Here is a 19,417-nt window from a genome sequence, read left to right as displayed (position 1 = left end):
AGGTACTATTTCTGGGTTAGCGGAGTCTGTAACCTGAACCGTCTGTAACCTGAAGCGTATGTAACCCAAGGTACCACTGTACAGTGGTACCTCAGGTTACAGAGGTTACACAGTGTCAGCGGGAGGCCCCATTAGCTAAAGTGGTATCTCAGGCTAAGAAAAGTTTCAGGTTAAGAATGGACCTCCGGTAAAATGTGAAGTTTTTATGGTTAAAGTAAGTGGGGGGGGGGGAGATGGTTAGAAATTATGATATATGTAAACTGCTAAAGATGAAGTAAAATGAAAATCAGATAGGTGGGACTTGGGGAAGCCCACTTAACAATGTTTAGAAAAATAAGGATATGACAAGAATTTGTTTGTATTGTTTGTCTTTTCTGTTTGTGGTTTTTATTTGTGTTATAAAATGAAGAATTTTTTTTGAAAAAGAAAGAATGGACCTCCGGAACGAATTAAGTTCTTAAGCCGAGGTACCACTGTATACACCCACTGACTGCTGTGTGTTCTTGGGCAAAGGCAAAGCTTTAGCATCCTCAGTCAGGCATGTTTTCAGTGCCAGGACTCAGCTCCACAGAAAGCCAGGGTGGCATCCTGGCTTACAGACTGCACTATGGCCAGAGAGATCCAGGTTCAAGGCACTGCTCTCACCTTGCGCCGGTCACACTTTCTGTGCACAACCAACCTCACGAGTAGGTAAACTCAGTGCACAAGCCAGAGCTCCACTGAGGATGCACGGGATGGAAAAAATGTAATAAATAAAATAATGAATGAACTGAACCCACTATAACTCATTCAGTAGATCATTCAGTAATCACAGGGTCATGGGTTCAAGTCCTATGCTGGGCAAAAGAACCGCCAGGTTCCCTTCCAACTCTGTTTCTAAGTAATGATTGAGCACATCGGACCATGTGCCAATTGTTTTTTTTTGCTCACCGCTAAGTAGCCCAAGAAGCCTTTTATGGCTCACTCAGCTCATGCAAGCTCTCATTTCATTTAACCCACAACTCTCCAAAAGGCATTAGGTTTCTTTCTCTAGACAAAACAAAATTAAAAAAATCCTTCCAGTAGCACCTTAAAGACCAACTAAGTCAGTTCTTGGTATGAGCTTTCGTGTGTATCTGAAGAAGTGTGCATGCACACGAAAGCTCATACCAAGTACTAACTTAGTTGGTCTTTAAGGTGCTACTGGAAGGAATTTTTTTATTTTGTTTTGACTATGGCAGACCAACACGGCTACCTATCTGTAACTTTCTCTAGACAATTTTATTTCATTACCCCACTGGGCCAGCAACTGGTTTCTGAAAAGTTATGAAGTGTTACCTAAGGCTAACATTCATCCAATGCTTTACCAACTGCACTGGCTCCCGGTGGAGTACAGGGTCAGGTTTAAGGTGCTGGTTTTAACCTTTAAAGCCCTATACGGCCTAGGACCCTCGTACCTACAGGACCGCCTCTCCTGGTATGCCCCACGGAGGACCTTAAGGTCCACAAATAATAACCTTTTGGAGGTCGCAGGTCGCAAGGTGGTTAGATTGGTCTCAACTAGGGCCAGGGCCTTTTCAGTACTGGCCCCGACGTGGTGGAACGCTCTGTCACAAGAGACCAGGGCCCTGCGGGACTTGACATCTTTCCACAGGGCCTGCAAGACAGAGCTGTTCTGCCTGGCCTTTGGTTTGGACTCAGTCTGACCCTTATGTTTCCCTCCCCTTATGGTCTTGATTTATTGGCTGTTTTAAAATGAGGCTGCATATTAAATTGCATTTTAATCTGTATTTTAAATTGGTGGGGTTTTTTGTTTTTTTCTTTCTCTTTCCCCCGTATTATGTTATTACTGTGATTTTATTGGTGTTAGCCACCCTGAGCCCACCTTTGGCCGGGGAGGGCAGGGTATAAATAAAATTTATTATTATTATTATTATTATTATTATTATTATTATTATCTGCCCTTGGGAGCTAGCTGTTGGTCTCTGGTAGTTAGAGGTTGGCACTCTGCACATCCTCAGAGACGTTCTCCTCTATGATCTCCCAATGTTATCTTCAAATTCTAAAGATGGGAGATGGAGCAAGCTTGTTTTTTCTTGCTCTGGAGGGCCAGGACCGAACCAATGGATTACAAGAAAAATGAGATTCCAACTAAACACCAGGAAGAACTTTCTGGCGGGAAGAGCTCTTCGACATTGGGAAGAAATCCCTCAGGAGGCAGTAGACTCTCCTTCCTTGAAGGTTTTTAAGCAGAGGTTGGGTGGCTATCCGTCATGGATGCTTTAGCTGAGATTCTTCCATTGCAGGGGGCTGGACTAGTTAACTCCAGTGGCGTAGCGTGGGTTGTCAGCACCCGGGGCAAGGCAAGTAATTTGCGCCCCCTAACCCGTGGATTTTAGCACTCGAGTCTCTTCCGCGCCCCCCCCCCAGATGTTGCGACCGGTGCGACTGGCCCCCCCTGCACCCCCCACGCTACGCCACTGGATAACTCTCAGGGTATTTCACATATTCACAGCCTCAGATTCAAAACAGGGGCACACTGGGAAATTTGCTATCTTCTTGCGACGCTTCCCTCACCAGTCCTTTCCCTGTGAAAGTCGTTTTCAGGATCACTGCATCGCCCAAGACGAACAGCACCCCCCCCTTCCCCTCTGCTCTCCACACACCAAGATTTGCATCCATCCATCAGCACAGACCTTATCCAAGCAATTTCAGCCGCCGCGCACATTCTCTGGGGAAAGAGGAAGAGAAAAATCGATAAGCCGTTTCCCTTGCTTCGGGTTCTTCACCAATCTCTGAAGAGCACCAAGAAAAACAGAGACTAGCAAGTGCTTTATCTCTCGCCGAGCCGGCAGCTTGCACAATGCTTTTTTTAAAGAAAGAAAGAAAAGAAAATAGAAATTGGGGGTCAAATCTGCTGGGGTCCAAGGGAACGGGTGTTGGTTGACTCTGCAAAACAGAGCACGGAAGCAGCAGCCCAAGAAAAGAGGCAAAGGTTAGCTCTACTTTTCCTCCAGCACTTTCCACAAACCAGGGAAAGAAACCAGAACCATGGAAGTAGAATTATCAATTCATGCCCGAGGAAGTGGTTTTTTTTTATAACTTGAAAGCTTGCATAATCGTATACCGAGCTATGTTGTTCCGGTAAAAAGCATCTTTTACCTGCTTTGTATTTCCAGTGCTTTGGGGAAAATGACAATAAAACACACACAGAGAGGGCCAGAGTAACAAACTAAAGGTGTGAGCGTTTAATGTGTCCAGTTCCCACCCCCTTCTAAATTTAAGCTGCTAAGAAAATAAGAGGATATTGATGGGTACATTGGTGTGCAATGGAGTCTGGCAAGGGTTCAGCTTCCTTCGGAAACTTCCCTCTGGAGACAAGTGTCAGCTTAGAAGGGCAGGATGGAAAAACCCCTCCCCACGCCCTCATTTCCCAACTGCCCCCTGTGGCTGTGAAGTGCAAACACACAGCTGCCTTCAATATTTCATCTAGTTTGGTCCTCTGTCATCCTCCACATCCTTCCGGAAACTCAACCACAATGTTCCTTTCGCTTAAACCCATAGCTCCCCAAAACAATACCCGACCAAACCCAACAGTGATGCAGCTACAACATCTGTCGTTCTGCCCAGACACTGATGTCCAGCTCCGAGGGCCTTCCGGCGGTTCCCTCGCTGCGAGAAGCCAAGTTACAGGGAACCAGGCAGAGGGCCTTCTCAGTAGTGGCACCCGCCTTCTGGAACGCCCTCCCACCAGATGTCAAAGAGAAAAATAACTTTTAGAAGACATCTAAAGGCAGCCCTGTTTAGGGAAGCTTTTAATGTTTAATAGGTTATTGTATTTTATTGTTTTGTTGGAAGCCACCCAGGTGGGCGGGGTATAAATAAATTATTATTATTATTATTATTATCTCCATTTGTGAAGTTTGTGATCTCTTTCAGCTTCTGCCTTCTGGAAGAAGGTACAGGGTTATAAAGACTAGGACTAGGACTAGCCGCCTGAGAAACAGTTTCTATCCAAATGCGATTTTGGTTTTAAACGCAGTGTAAGGTAGTCTCTATGGGAGTATATTGTATTTAATTATGGGGAAAGGAGTACGACAAGGCTGCATTTTGTCTCCCTGCTTATTTAACTTATATGCAGAATTCATCATGCGAAAGGCTGGGCTGGATGAATCCCTAGCCGGAATTAAGATTGCCGGAAGAAATATCAACAACCTCAGATATGCAGATGACACAACCTTGATGGCAGAAAGTTAGGCGGAATTAAAGAACCTTTTATTGAGGGTGAAAGAGGAGAGTGCAAAATATGGTCTGAAGCTCAACATCAAAAAAACGAAGATCATGGCTACTGGTCCCATCACCTCCTGGCAAATAGAAGGGGAAGAAATGGAGGCAGTGAGAGATTTTACTTTCTTGGGCTCCATGATCACTGCAGATGGTGACAGCAGCCACGAAATTAAAAGACGCCTGCTTCTTGGGAGAAGGGCAATGACAGGCCTAGACAGCATCTTGAGAAGTAGAGACATCACCTTGCCAACAAAGGTCCGTATAGTTAAAGCTATGGTTTTCCCAGTAGTGATGTATGGAAGTGAGAGCTGGACCATAAAGAAGGCTGATCGCCGAAGAATTGATGCTTTTGAATTATGGTGCTGGAGGAGACTCTTGAGAGTCCCATGGACTGCAAGAAGATCAAACCTCTCCATTCTGAAGGAAATCAGCCCTGAGTGCTCACTGGAAGGACAGATTGTGAAGCCGAGGCTCCAATACTTTGGCCACCTCATGAGAAGAGAAGACTCCCTGGAGAAGACCCTGATTTTGGGAAAGATGGAGGGCACAAGGAGAAGGGGGCGACAGAGGACTAGATGGTTGGATAGTGTTCTCAAAGTTACCAGCATGAGTTTGACCAAACTGCGGGAGGCAGTGGAAGACAGGAGTGCCTGGCGTTCTCTGGTCCATGGGGTCACGAAGAGTCGGACACGACTAAACAACTAAACAACAACATGGGGTATCAGAGTTTTCAGGGGGTCAACCAGGCTAGGATAGTTGGGATAGCAGGCTTGTTTGTTTTTGAATGTCTGATGTAGATTTTTTCAATTTCGTTGTTCTGTATGGGACAATGACAATAAAGATTATCGTACCGTTTTGTAAGTGGGGTGGGTGGAGAACCCGGGGTCCTGATCATTATGTTTGGGGCTGATGGGAGAGGGAGTCCAACCTGGTTTGGAGGACCTCAGGTTTCCCACTCCTGCTATAAAGCATCGCATAGTGAGATGGAGGCAAATAAACAGCAATGACAAACTGAAACGCACTTTCCCATCGTTCCCATGAAATCCAGCTATGGAACAAAAACACGGAAAACCTGTAGCAACTCAACTCTTTAAGTGGGTCTCTTATAGTGGAAGTGGGTTTTGGATAAAAACCACCACCACAACAAATGAAATAGGCTTTCCATTCTAGACAGGGTTTCCCAAACTTGAGTCTCCCGCTGTTTTGGACCTCAACTCCCATCTTCTCTAGCCAGCAGGACACGTGGTCAGGGATGATGGGAACTGTAGTTGGAGACCCAAGTTTGGGGAAAACCTGTTCTAGACATACAGTGGTACCTCCAGTTATGAACTTAATTCGTTCCGGAGGTCCGTTCTCAACCTGAAACCGCTCGTAACATGAGGCGCGCTTTCTCTAATGGCGCCTCCTGCTGCTGCCGCGCTCGACTTCCGCTCGCATCCCAGGGCAAAGGTTGCAACCTGGAGCATCCACTTTCGGGTTAGCGGAGCTCGTAACCCGCAGCGTTCGCAAGGGGGGCGGTACGTAACACGAGGTACCACTGTACAGTAGTACCTCGGGTTAAGTACTTAATTCGTTCAGGATGTCCGTTCTTAACCTGAAACTGTTCTTAACCTGAAGCGCCACTTTAGCTAATGGGGCCTCCCGCTGCCGCCGCTGCACAATTTCTGTTCTCATCCTGAAGCAAAGTTCTTAACCTGGTACTATTTCTGGGTTAGCAGAGTCTATAACCTGAAGTGTCTGTAACCCAAGGTACCACTGTATAGGAAAATGCCCACACTCCCAATCTCCACCGCATTTGCAGCTGATGGATTGGTTTTAGCTACTTTTTTTTTGGGGGGGGGAAGCTCACCACAATGGCTTCTTTCCACCCCCTTTCTCTTTTGGATTTTAAAACGGCTGCCTGCTGTGATATCCGAAGCGCTGCCTTTCACTGCTTAAACGGAGGCTGCTGCCAGAGGCAGCGGCGGCAGCTGGAGGAGAGCCTTGTTCCTGGAGGGACGCATTTGTCAGCGCGCTTGCAAGGAGAAGAAATAAATGGCAGGGGACATCACAAGTGACTTGCACAAAATGAAGCTCTGGGCCAGACATGATGCCAAGGCATCTGGGAGAAGCCTGCATAATTCAGGACAGCCCAAAGCCTGTTTCGAGGGGGGAGAGACACCAATCCTTTATTCGTTTATAGGCATACTGTCAGCACATGAGCAGCATAGCTGGCAGGAACCTGGGCAAAACCAAAGCACTGGTCTGGGTAGCCTTGCGGGAAGCAGTACAGTCATACCTCGGGTTAAATATGCTTCAGGTTGAGCATTCTCAGGTTACGCTCCGTGGCAACCCAGAAGTAACAGAACACGTTACTTCCGGGTTTCATCCGCTCACGCATGCGCAGACACTCAAAATGATGTCATGCACATGCGCAGAAGCGGCGAATCGCAACCCGCGCATGCGCAGTTGCAGATTGTGTTTGACTCAGGATGCAAACTGGGTTCCAGAATGGATCCCGTTCCTATCCAGATGTACCATTGTGTTCTGGAGGGAGGGATGTCTAATTTTGGGTGGGCCAATACTTTATTTCAGGGTGCAAACATTCCCTTATTCCTCAGTGTGGCCTAGGGACATGATGCTTTTGAGAAACATGCTTCAATGCAGTCCTTTAGGACAATGTGTGTGTGCGTGCGCGCGCGCACACGCGCACAAACACACACACGCACGTGTGTTAGGGCTGGTCGATATATCATCCAAAACCGGTTTGAAGTTCATATCGTGATATCAGTTTCGTAATTTTTGACCTGGCAGTATATCGCAAATCATCATGCATGTTAGGGCTGGGCAATATATCGTCCAAAACTGGTTCATATCGTGATAATCTGTTTCATAATTTTTGACCTGGCAATATACTGCGAATTATGGTACATACAATATGTGCGCTATGCAAAAATCGCAATGTGAGGGAAACCATGAAGCCAGCCAGTGCTTCTCTCGATTCCTGCAGACCCTGTTAACTCTGCTGGTTCAGCTGTTCCCTGCCTCATGCAGGGGGGCAACGAATCACAAGAGCAGGCGCCGGCAAAAATCACAATGCAGGGAAAACTGTGAAGCCAGCTGATGCCTGTCTACATAGCTCCATCCTTATTTCAGACACTGTGATATAGCAGTATATTGCATTTAGCAATATACAGTGGTGAAGGGACGTGGGTGGCACTGTGGGTTAAACCACAGAGCCTAGGACTTGCCGATCAGAAGGTTGGCAGTTCGAACCCCGCGACGGGGTGAGCTCCCGTTGCTCAGTCCCTGCTCCTGCCAACCTAGCAGTTCGAAAGCACGTCAAAGTGCAAGTAGATAAATAGGTACCGCTCTTGTGGGAAGGTAAACGGCGTTTCTGTGCGCTGCTCTGGTTTGCCAGAAGTGGCTTAGTCATGCTGGCCACATGACCCAGAAGCTGTACGCCAGCTCCCTCGTCCAGTAAAGCGAGATGAGCGCTGCAACCCCAGAGTCGGTCACAACTGGACCTAATGCTCAGGGGTCCCTTTACCTTTACTATACAGTGGTACCTCAGGTTACAGACGCTTCAGGTTATAGACGCTTCAGGTTACCGACTCTGCTAACCCAGAAATAATACCTCAGGTTAAGAACTTTGCTTCAGAATGAGAACAGAAATTGTGTGGCGGCAGTGGGAGGCCCCATTAGCTAAAGTGGTACCTCAGGTTAAGAACAGTTTCAGCTTAAGAATGGAACTCTGGAACGAATTAAGTTCTTAACCCAAGGTACCACTGTATTACGATGCTGAAAACCAGATATCGCCCAGCCCTAGTGTTTGCGTATCAAAGGGTTCTGATTCCCAGTTGTGGAGGGTGCACAATATGGGGTGGTCGTAAGCTTATTTTGGGGTACAGGGGCATGTGAACATCAGTCTCTTATTCAGGCTGGTGTGCTGAACCAGGAACCAGGAACCAACCTTCGCCTCACATACAGCAGCTCACGAGACCCGAGCTAGACCAAAAGAGGTGCAAGAGTGGTTGCACTGGTACAAGACAACCCACTTAAGACTCTGAAACCATTTGTAGTCCCAGCAGCACTGCCATTCCCGCCCCCCCCCCGCCTCCCCCAAAGGACTACTGTTCACCAGAGTCTCTAGAGAAGGATGGCTGTAAAGGAGGAAGAGAACAAACGGAACAGAACAACAGTACAGATGGCATTCCTCCTTTGCGAGGAAGGAAAAACCACGGGTACCTATTCAAAGCTACTCATCAGTTCTTTATATGGTCAGGGATTGGGGTGGGAGAGAAAACCTCTGCAAGCCACTTCCCAGAAGACCAAGCCTTTGGAGAAATTACACGCCACCAGGAGTTGGGGGGATTTTAATTAGGAAGTGACCAATGGCTTCCACCACCTGCAATTACGGACAGGTGGATCGGTCTAGTTTGCATGAGTTCATCCTGGATGCCTGTTCCATCCTGTTTCCACTTTAATGTTAACATTTTAAAATCGGTGCCAAGAAAACCCCACCGTATTTAAATTCATCTTTTATCTCAAAACACACATTTCTAAATGTATTTTATCCTAAAATACACTTCTTGGCTGAAAAAAGGGGCGAATAAAGAAATAAAATTCAGAGAAGCGCAGAAGTGGGAGAATAATTATGTTCCGATCAGTGGATTTTAGCCTGGGAGACACGAATTAGGTGGGCTTGCTTAAAAATGCAGACCAAACAAAATCCACTCTCATCCCTATCTGTAATGCAGTGAGATAACACACACACAAACAAACAAACATAATAAAGGATGTCAAATTACATATTGCCAGGGAAGGAAGAAGGCAATCAAAGTTTCCTTATGGAAATAGTGAGAGTTGTGGTGTTGTTGTTTATAAAGGCTGGGAGAGGGCTTTTGTGGAGACCCAAGTCCAGAAGGGCTTCACTTGAGGTAGGCTATTCCCGGTCTTCAGCTTTTTCTCTGGAACAAGATTTTCAGAAGGAACGAATAGGGAGGCTTGAGGTGAGCCATGAAACTTGACTGCAGTTGCCAGGACTCAACATGGAAATAACCTAAGCATTAACAAAAGAGTGAGCCTCTAGGCAGCAGCAATTGACCCCTGCATTATTGGGGATTATGGATTCGCTGCAACTTCCAAACAGACCGGAGCTTCTCGCTTCGAAATAAAAACACACCACATTTCCCAAAGGAAGCATTTGGGAATGAAGAGTTGAAAAACAAACACCAAGAGGTGCAGGATTTAAATGGTTACACTTGTTTCCTCCTCGTTATTAGCTTTAAAATAGTTTCAGGATAAAAGCAGCGATGTAACCGAGAACCCTGCTTTTTTAAAAAAAGCTAACAAGAGGCAGTGGCAGAGAATTAGAACAGGGGTCAGCAAACTTTTTCAGCAGGGGGCCAGTCCACTGTCCCTCAGACATTGGGGGGGGGGCGCACTATATATATTTTTTTGGGGGGGGATGAACGAATTCCTATGCCCCACAAATAACTCAGAGATGCATTTTAAATAAAAGGACACATTCTACTCATGTAAAAACACACTGATTCCCAGACTGTCCATGGGCCAGATTTAGAAGGCCAGATTGGGCTGGATCCGGGCCCCGGGCCTTAGTTTGCCCACCCATGAATTAGAACATCCACTGTTTCTCCTAGCAGGAAAACCTAACGTTCCTTTACATTCTCGCTACCCTCCCTCCAGACTTGCAGCCCTTGCAATGCAATAAATTAAGCAGCTGTAAGTCCTATTCTCCCTTGCAGACAGTTTCTGTGCTCAGAAATGTTCCTAATCAATTACTTTGGGCATGTGAGCACCACCACCCAAGTGCTCAAATCTCAGAGGGTTTCTGCTCCAAGCAGTGGCGTAGCGTGGGTTGTCAGCACCCGGGGCAAGGCAAGTAATTTGCGCCCCCTAACCCGTGGATTTGCGCCCCCTAACCCTAACCCCCAGATGTTGCACCCGGTGCGTCCAGCCCCCCCTGCACCCCCCACGCTATGCCACTGGCTCCAAGCCAGCCAAGGGCAGGCACATCCTTCCAAGAGCATTCAAAGCTGCTTTGCCGGACCAGACTGAAAACCCACCCATTCTGGAGCAGGATTGCAGGGGCTGTAGAACAAATGTTTGAGCCCCGGGTGGAACGAGAGGCTTCATTTATCGCGCCAGTAACATAACACCTTCCTTGCTGCATGGCAAAGCGCATATGAAACAGGACGGCTAATTTCAAAAGTCCTTTGGGATGTGGCAAGCGTGGGTGTCATACCCCAAAACATTTCTCTAATGAAAATAGGGGCGTCCTATTCCATGATTGGGACGCGGGTGGCTCTGTGGTCTAAACCACAGAGCCTAGGGCTTGCCGATCAGAAGGTCGGCGGTTTGAATCCCCGTAATGAGGTGAGCTCCTGTTGCTTGGTTCCTGCACCTGCCAACCTAGCAGTTCAAAAGCACGTCAAAGCGCAAGTAGATAAATAGGTACCGCTCCAGCGGGAAGGTAAATGGTGTTTCCGTGCGCTGCTCTGGTTTTACCAGAAGCGGCTTAGTCATGCTGGCCACATGACCTGGAAGCTGTACGCCAGCTCCCTCAGCCAGTAAAGCAAGATGAGTGCCGCAACCCCAGAGTCGTCCGCGACTGGACCTAATGGTCAAGGGTCCCTTTATTCCATGATTATAATAATCATAACAACAACAACAACAACAACAACAATTTTATTATTATACCCCACCCATCTGACCGGGCTGTCCTAGCCACTCTGGGCAGCTTCCAACATCTATTAAAAACATCATTAAGCATTGAAAAACTTCCTTATACAGGGCTGCCTTCAGATGGCTTCTAAAGGTTGTATAGTTCCATATCTCCTTGGCTCGGGGGTCGCCTAACTCCATACCCTCCTACATTTCTCCAATGAAAATAGGGACATCCTAAGGAAAAGTGGGACATCCTAAGGAAAAGTGGAACATTCTGGGATCAAATCAAAAACTGGGACAGCTTCTGTAAATCCGGGACTGTCCCTGGAAAATAGGGATACTTGGAGGGTCTGGGGTGTCAGTCAGTGTTCAGAGGCAAAAATCCCTCTACAGAAGTAAGGTAAAGGACCCCTGGACAGTTAAGTCCAGTCAAAGGCGACTCTGGGGTTGTGGCGCTCATCTCACTTTCAGGCCGAGGGAGCTGGCGTTTGTCCACAGACAGCTTTCCAGGTCATGTGGCCAGCATGACTAATCCACTTCTGGCACAATGGGACACAGTGATGGAAAGCAGAGTGCACGGAAACGCTGTTTACCTTCCCGCCACAGTGGCACCTATTTATCTACTTACACCGGTGTGCTTTCAAACTGCTAGGTTGGCAGAAGCTGGGACAGAGCAACGGGAGCTCACTCTGCTGCGGGGATTCAAACTGCTGACCTTCTGATCAGCAAGTCCAAGAGGCTCAGTGTTTTGGACCACATCGCCACCCCTCCTGTGACATTGAGAAGCCCTTTCTATCCTGGCTCATATTTGAGGGATGGGGAACCTGGGGCCAGCCACATGTTGCTAGGAGCAACATCCCAGCCTACCGGCTAGGAAGTGGAAATCTATCGCTGTCCGGTGTGCCACAGGTAGCCCACACCTTTCCAAACCGATGGTGGACACCATCCCTAAAAGCCTCTCATCTCCAAGTGCAGTTTTCGGTCATTAGCACACACGGCTTAATAAGACACCTATAGACCAACCCTCTGCCAATTTGCCATGAGCCTAGCTGATCCGTTACGAAGCATTTCTGCAACTCTCCTCCCTTGGCCAGACTGCAGAGTTTGTGGCTGCAGCTCGCTCGCCTGTTAGCCACGGAACGTTTGCCAGCTCCAAACAACACTCGCATCTCTGCGCCGTTAGCTTTGTGATCGTTTTGTGCACCGCGCTCCGGCCTCCCACAGCAGGAGGATTGTTTGGTCGCTTCCTCCTCCCACAGCCCAAGGAAGAGACGCTCTTTTCTCTACCCAGACAGAAGAGCCTTTCTGCAGCCTCCCGAGGAGCCACCGGCAATTTCGCCACAGCTGCACTGCACACAGGAGAGCCCTTTACGCAACTCGACAAAAGCAGGCGAGAGGTGCCGTGCCAAGCAAAGGCTCTGGCCGTGCCAATCGCGAGGCTGCGAAGTTAATAGATGCAAAAGCTGGAGTCGAGGCAGAGGAAAGAAGAAGCCCTGGTAGTTTGGGTGATCCTTCTCTCCATCCCTCTCAAAACAAAACAAAAAATGGGGACATTTATCCTACACATCATGGCCAAAGCATTGCATCTTCTTCTGTTCCTCCTCTGTAGCATCAAGCCTGAAGCACAACATCCCCCCTTCTCTCGCATATGGAAAACCACAAATAAATGGGTTTTTTTTGGGGGGGAGGGGTTACAAATAAAAGGCAAAAGGAATAAAAGGCCGCCAGGCTGAGCCAGACAACCCCCAGAATTGCTTCCAGGATCCAGCTGCTTCTAAAATGCTGGCAAGAACTGAACGTTCCCTCTTTGCAGGCAGAGAAAGTACGAAAACGGGCCCTTCTCCCCTTACATTCCTTCCAGGGGCGAGGTCTGCCCTCGGATCCGGAGCTTTTCGTGCCTCATTCATTCTTGGCCTCACCCTGAATCTCAGAATTCATTCTGTACCTTCTCACAGGTACTCCTAGGCAGGTGATACCAGGAAACAGGACACCAAAAATAAAGAGGCCACAGAGTGGATAGGAAGCCAGTACTTTAATTACTGCAGGTGGGGGCGGAGGGGGTGGTGGAAGAGGCAGGGAGGGGTCCTTAAATGAAATTGGAAAGCTCCAGCATCATGATTTCCACCCCCACCCAATTTTAGCCAGATCATGTTATCCCCCTATAACCTTTTCAAAAAAAGTAGGTCAAGCAGGCCAGCCCCACATAATCCAGAGAGGGTTATGAGCGGTGTTATAGCTGAGGGGGGGAAATTTCATATAAGGGATATCCGAGATGGGATTTGAAGCAGGTCTCAGCAGCAGAACCTCCTTGTAATGCTGATGCCCAGCTCAGGGAGAAGCAAACTCTGAGCATATACAAAGAGTCTTTCTCTCACCACCAGTTCATCACAACTGCTCCCCCGCCACAAAGGGCTTGATGTGTAACTAGGTTTTACTAGAGCTCAGCACCAAGATGCAAGTACCAGTGCTTAGCCAAAAAATATGAAAGAGAGATTTTCCCCTTACTGCATTTGTGATTAAGGGAAAGGGTTTTCCAGAGAACAGCACAGGCTTGAGCCTTGGGGTAAAATTATAAAAACGCATGCAAGGAGAATGCTGGAAAACACTGCACGAGTGTTGACGGCAATTTCTTGAGCCAAGAGAAAAAGGGAACCTGATAATCCTTTGTGGAAGTCAGTGGGAGAAATTTAAAGCCTGGCGGTGGTTTAATGCAGAGTGTTTCCCAAACTTGGATGTCCAGCTGTTTTCGGACTACAACGCCCATCATCCCTAGCTAGCAAGCATGATGGGAGTTGTGGTCCAAAAACAGCAGGAGACCTAAGTTTGGGAAACTCTGGTTTAACTAATGCTCCAAGTTAAAACTATAAGGCAGGAAAGTATACACCCGAACAGATGCACAAAACTTCCAAACCAGGCAGCTGCAGCCAGGAAAGAAAGATCTTCCAGGTTAGGTTAGGAATGGTCAAGAAAAACAAGGAAACAAATAAACTGTCCCTTAGATAGCAGTGGTGCTAAAACTCCTGGAATCACTCAGAGGGCACATTCATTTAGGTAAACAGGAATATGTCACAAAAACAGGCAAAATTCAGCCCAGTTACCAGTTCCAGAGCGCTCCCTGCCCCCAACCCAAGTTTCAACCCAGACTTTCCCAAGCGCAAATCCCTCCCTCCTGCTCCTCACTCACCTGATGTGTCCCACATGTTGAGTTCGATGCGCTGCTTTTCGATCTCAAAACTCGCCGTGTAGTTCTCGAACACCGTGGGGACATAGTTCTGCAAGGGAGGGGCAGCAGAGACAACAGAATACATGAAACCACAGAATCGGGGGCCATGCCGCCGACTGGGAGAAACATCCCCCCCCCACTGCAAGCACCCCCAACCCAGATCTCGCACGCCTGGGTCCCTGACACACTCGCGGCCAGACCCCACAACACAAAAGCAACACTCCGTTTCTGAAAGCAAACATTTACGGTGCACGCCTCTGCCTCTGGAAGACCTTTCGTCCTAATTTGTGGTTCGTGTGGGATCCTGGCCATGTTCCAGTAAAAGCAAAAGAGAGGTTCTCCCTGGTTGCTTAGAGGAAGTTCTATCCCAGGACTCAGCCAAGGCACTGAGAAGAGGCTCTAGGTCTTTTACTGAGTTCTGCAACCCTCAGTCCCAGCAGAGGCCGACTTTGTGCAAGGACAAAATTTTGTTCCCCTGCAAAAAAGAATATTTCTTATTTTCACAATAATTCCTTTTGGTAGAGTTGCTTTCTTACTAGCTTCTTAGTAGCTACCTGTATATTATTATTATTATTATTATTATTATGGCCACAGCTAGAGGGAACTAGGTGCTCTGTCCTAAATCCAGCTGCCCCAGAAAGGAAGGCAGGCAGGCAGGCAGGCAGGTTGTTCCGGGTTTCTGACATTCCGCCTGATGTTCCAGCGCTTCCTCAGTTCCATAGTTCCCCTACAGAACCCTAAATCTCCCTCCCAGCTTGGCCTGAACTAGACTCCTCACTCGAACCTCCTCCATCTCCTTCACCCCCTCTCAAAATTGCCCCCCACCCACCCAGACACCCAAACTCTCTAACCTAACCTGCTAAGTCAGTCTAACCGAAAAAGAGGATTTTTGTGGCACCTTGGAAGATGAAGGAATCGATTATGGCAGAAGCGGAGAAGCGCCTTGAAGCGCCCCCCTGTGCAGAGAGTCCCTTCCAGGTTGCTTCAGCCCCCCCACAAAAAACCTACTTTACACCCCACATGACACACACAAACCCTTGCATTTTGACCCTCCACTTCCATATTATTTCAATTCTGTGTGTTTTGCCTCTCGCTGCTCCCATCTCGCCCCTGGCTCTCCCAACAGGTGACACAAGCCGTATCCCTTCCCAAGACCCCCCAAATCCCGCAGTCTCCGGCCACATCCGAGGGAACACCCTACCCTGTGGGCACCGTCTAAAAACACGGGCTCTCCGCCCTCTCGGGACGATGCTGCCGTCGGGGATCCAAGACCTAGGGCATCCCGCAAGCGCAAAGCGGGCGCTAACCCCCTTCGACGTCCTGAGACCGGCCGGCCGCCCCCTCGGAGGAACCGGAGACCCCGCTGGCCAACCCGCTCGGCTTGCCTGGACGCCGCTCTCCGGCTGCATCTCCCGAACCCACACACCCACCAATACCCACCCATCGCTACCGTCGGGGGTCCCTTCCGTCCCCTCCGGCTTCCCCGCCCCGTCGGATGTGGCTCCTTCTGCGGGAGGCTGTCCCCCCCCCCCGCCCCGTACCTCGGGGTAGGTGTCCTTGGCGAAGACGTGGAGCAGCGCCGTCTTGCCGCACTGGCTGTCGCCCACCACCACGATCTTGCAGCGGGCCAGCTGGCTCTCCATGGCGCCTTCCCAGGCAGGCAGGCAGGCAAGACGGCGCGGGCCGCCGCTCAGTCCCCGCGCCGGGAAAAGAGCAGGAGCAACATCGCCGCCGCCGCCCGCCTCTCCGCGCTGGCAGACAGGCTCCTGCCGCGGCTCCCCGGCTCCCGATGCCGCACCCCCTGCTCCGCCCCCCCCAGCCCCCGTCTCGCCGCCGCCCGCCCCCTCGCGGCGCTCCTACCCTCCCGTCGCCAGCAGGCGGCGCCCTGGAGCAGGCGGCCCCCAGACCAGCCTCGCCGGCGCGTCCGGAGGGTCCCTTTTGCTGATGCGCAACCGGGGGAGCGGGTTCAGCTCTCCCGCCCCCCCCCCGGGATGCCAATATATTTTATTGGAATAAAATATTGGGGGTGGCGGACCCCAAGCAATTGATCACAAAACGCACTGTTTGGAATGGCAATTTCCATCAATGGGGGACCCCAAGCAATTGATCACAAAACGCACTCTTTTGAATGGCAATCTCCATCAATGGGGGGAGGCGGGCCCTCAAATATTTTGGGGTGGGTGGGCGCTGATGAGTTGCTCCTATCTCTCCGCCCCCCCCCCCCCAACTCCATCCGCCTCGATGCATCTCGGATAACGAGGCTTCTTCGACAGCCCCCTTTAGGGATTATCCCGCAGAGGCTTCCGTCCAAGGTGCAGAACCGCGACGCCCCCCCCCAAAAAAATCGCCATGCCCCCCTCTTTTTAACCCCCCCCCCCTGCTTGATCATGGAAAGAAGAAGGGGGGAAACTTGCAGGGTCCTTTCCTTTCCGTCTTTTTGCCCCCAGTATCTCCCTGTTCGGGGCCACCACGTGGGGAAAAGAAAAAATGCAATTGCTTGGACGGGCAAACGCAGATCAGTTTCTTGCTCCCCAGCATTTGTGGGGATTTATTGCTAAACCCCACTTTAAAAATTAAAAAAAATCCTGTTGTTTTACCGCCCCCCGCCCCCGGAATAAGTGTTCTCTATCTCAACGTGCCTCCTCCCCCCCCCCCCCAAATGAGAAATTAAGATGCAAAGATTTTTTTTCCCTTTTCCCTAGCACCGAATTTGGGTGGAGGTGGAGTGTTTTTAAAAAAAGGAAGGGGGAGATGCCACTCCCAAGACAGAGATGCCGTAGTGATGCAGAGAGAGAGAGAGAGAGAGAGAGAGAGAGAGAGAGAGAGAGAGAGAGAGAGAATTCTCAAAACATTTGCAGAAAGAAAAGAGCAGCAAAAGCGCTTGGCTCCCGGTCGGCGGCGTCATGGCTTGTTTCCTCCTTCGGCCACCGGGGGGCGCCGTTCTTCCCTCAAGCGTTGAGCGAAGGAGGAGGGGGAGGAAACGGTTCTAATTAACGCAACTAATCATGAGAGCTGGGCGAGCCTAAAAATATTTAATTATCTTATATATTGTGCTCGCTCGGCAGGCCCTCGCCCCCCGCAGAAAATGTTACCCTTCTTTTCTGCTTGGGATTAATTTAGAGCATTATCTGAAAATTCACAACGCCTTTTGCTGCCATTAGCACTCAAGACTGCTGTTGGTGAGAAAAACAAGACATTACCTAGACAGCATCTTAAAAAGCAGAGACACCACCTTGCCAACAAAGGTCTGTATAGTTAAAGCTATGGTTTTCCCAGTAGTGATGTATGGAAGTGAGAGCTGGACTATAAAGAAGGCTGATCGCCGAAGAATTGATGCTTTTGAATTATGGTGCTGGAGGAGACTCTTGAGAGTCCCATGGACTGCAAGAAGATCAAACCTCTCCATTCTGAAGGAAATCAGCCCTGAGTGCTCACTGGAAGGACAGATCCTGAAGCTGAGGCTCCAAGACTTTGGCCACCTCATGAGAAGAGAAGACTCCCTGGAAAAGACCCTGATGTTGGGAAAGATGGAGGGCACAAGGAGAAGGGGACGACAGAGGACGAGATGGTTGGACAGTGTTCTCGAAGCTACCAGGATGAGTTTGACCAAACTGCGGGAGGCAGTGGAAGACAGGAGTGCCTAGCGTGCTCTGGTCCAGGGGGTCACAAAGGGTTGGACACGACTAAACGACTAAACAACTAAACAACAACAATAGGTATAGGAAACATGATGGTGCAGAAGCTGTCCTATTGCTCTGCTTCAAATGGTAATGGTAAGCTGCCGAGGACATCTGTATCTCAAAGGAGGCTGCTCGCTGTGTCTCTGCATGAGTCGCTGCTCTGGTTGTGCCTCTTCCTCTCCTGGTATCTAGTACTCAGGTTCCTGGGGTGGGGTGGGGTGCTAGTGGAGGGGTAGTCCCTTCATGGGGGACACATCCTGCTCCTTCTGGGGTGCTAATTATTATTATTATTATTATTATTATTATTATTATTATTATTATTTATACCCCGCCCATCTGCCTGGGACACAGGTGGCACTGTGGGTTAAACCACAGAGCCTAGGGCTTGCCAATCAGAAGGTCAGTGGCTCGAATCCCCGTGACGGGGTGAGCTCCCGTTGCTCGGTCCCTGCTCCTGCCAACCTAGCAGTTCAAAAGCACGTCAAAGTGCAAGTAGATAAATAGGTACTGCTCCAGCGGGAAGGTAAATGGTGTTTCCGTGCGCTGCTCTGGTTTTACCAGAAGCGGCTTAGTCATGCTGGCCACATGACCCGGAAGCTGTACGCCGGCTCCCTCGGCCAATAAAGCGAGATGAGCGCCGCAACCCCAGAGTCGGCCACGACTGGACCTAATGGTCAGGGGTCCCTTTACCTTTACCTTTACATCTGGCTGGGCTTCCCCAGCCACTCTGGACGGCTTCCAACAAAATATTAAAATCCCATAATACATAAAACATTAAAAGCTTCCCTAAACAGGGCTGCCTTCAGATGTCTTCTAAAAGTCTGGTTGTTGTTCTCTTTGACATCTGGTGGGAGGGCGTTCCACAGGACGGGTGCCACTACCGAGAAGGTCCTCTGCCTGGTTCCCTGTAACTTGGCTTCTCGCAGTGAGGGAACTGACAGAAGGCCCTCAGCGCTGGACCTCAGTGTCCGGGCAGAACGATGGGGGTGGAGACGCTCCTTCAGATATCCTTTTTCCACCTTTGGTCCCTGCCCTGTACTCAGGTCTCACCTGCGGCTCCTGGAAGCTGTCAGCATGTGACCGCAGCCACACCCTGGGAACAGCTTTGACTTCTCAACTTAACCTGCCCCATAGAAGTCAGAAGGGGGCCATGTTCCGGCAGAGTGAAGCCGAGATGTCTGCCAAAACTGGCCTCCTTTTAGTGCTTTGTAATGGTGATCATTAAGGAAGTGCAGCGTTTGCTGCTAATCACCCTCTTTAAAAGCACTCTAAGTGCAGCCAGATGCATTATGGTCACAAATAACTGCTTAAAAAAAGCAACCTAGTGCAAGAGCTATTCCTACTGGGATACGTGGAGAAGGAAGGGGGGATGGTAGGGGTGTTCCTGTCCCCATGCAGAGAGTTTTGTTTTTCCAACACTTTTAAATTCCCGGCATGCCTCGCTGCTACGCACCGGTTGGACGCAGAGGAACGGTGGGAGGAACCAGCTGGGGGACCCCCAGAGGAAGAAGGCTCAGATCCTGTGGAGTTGTGGTCCGAGGGAGAAGCGGTGTCAGAAGCGGAAGGGTGTAACAGGGGT

At 49.5% G+C, this 19,417-nt stretch overlaps 1 protein-coding gene across 1 annotated transcript in view; it reads right to left on the bottom strand.

The window, feature by feature from the left end:
* RND2 (Rho family GTPase 2) overlaps positions 1–15,947 on the bottom strand; it is a 41,594-nt gene extending 25,647 nt beyond the window's left edge. Inside the window, exons 1-2 of the mRNA XM_079950089.1 lie at positions 15,700–15,947; positions 14,120–14,207 (exon numbers count right to left, since the gene is read on the bottom strand). Coding sequence (XP_079806215.1) covers positions 14,120–14,207; positions 15,700–15,801 — 190 coding nt within the window. The 5' untranslated portion in view covers positions 15,802–15,947. The remainder of the gene's footprint in view (positions 1–14,119; positions 14,208–15,699) is intronic.
* Positions 15,948–19,417: the final 3,470 nt, after the last annotated feature.

This window comes from Podarcis cretensis (genome assembly GCF_951804945.1).
Source record: "Podarcis cretensis genome assembly, chromosome: 13".
NCBI lineage: Eukaryota > Metazoa > Chordata > Lepidosauria > Squamata > Lacertidae > Podarcis > Podarcis cretensis.
The sequence above is the reverse complement of the archived record's forward strand: the minus strand, read 5'-3'. Positions and strand labels throughout refer to the sequence as shown.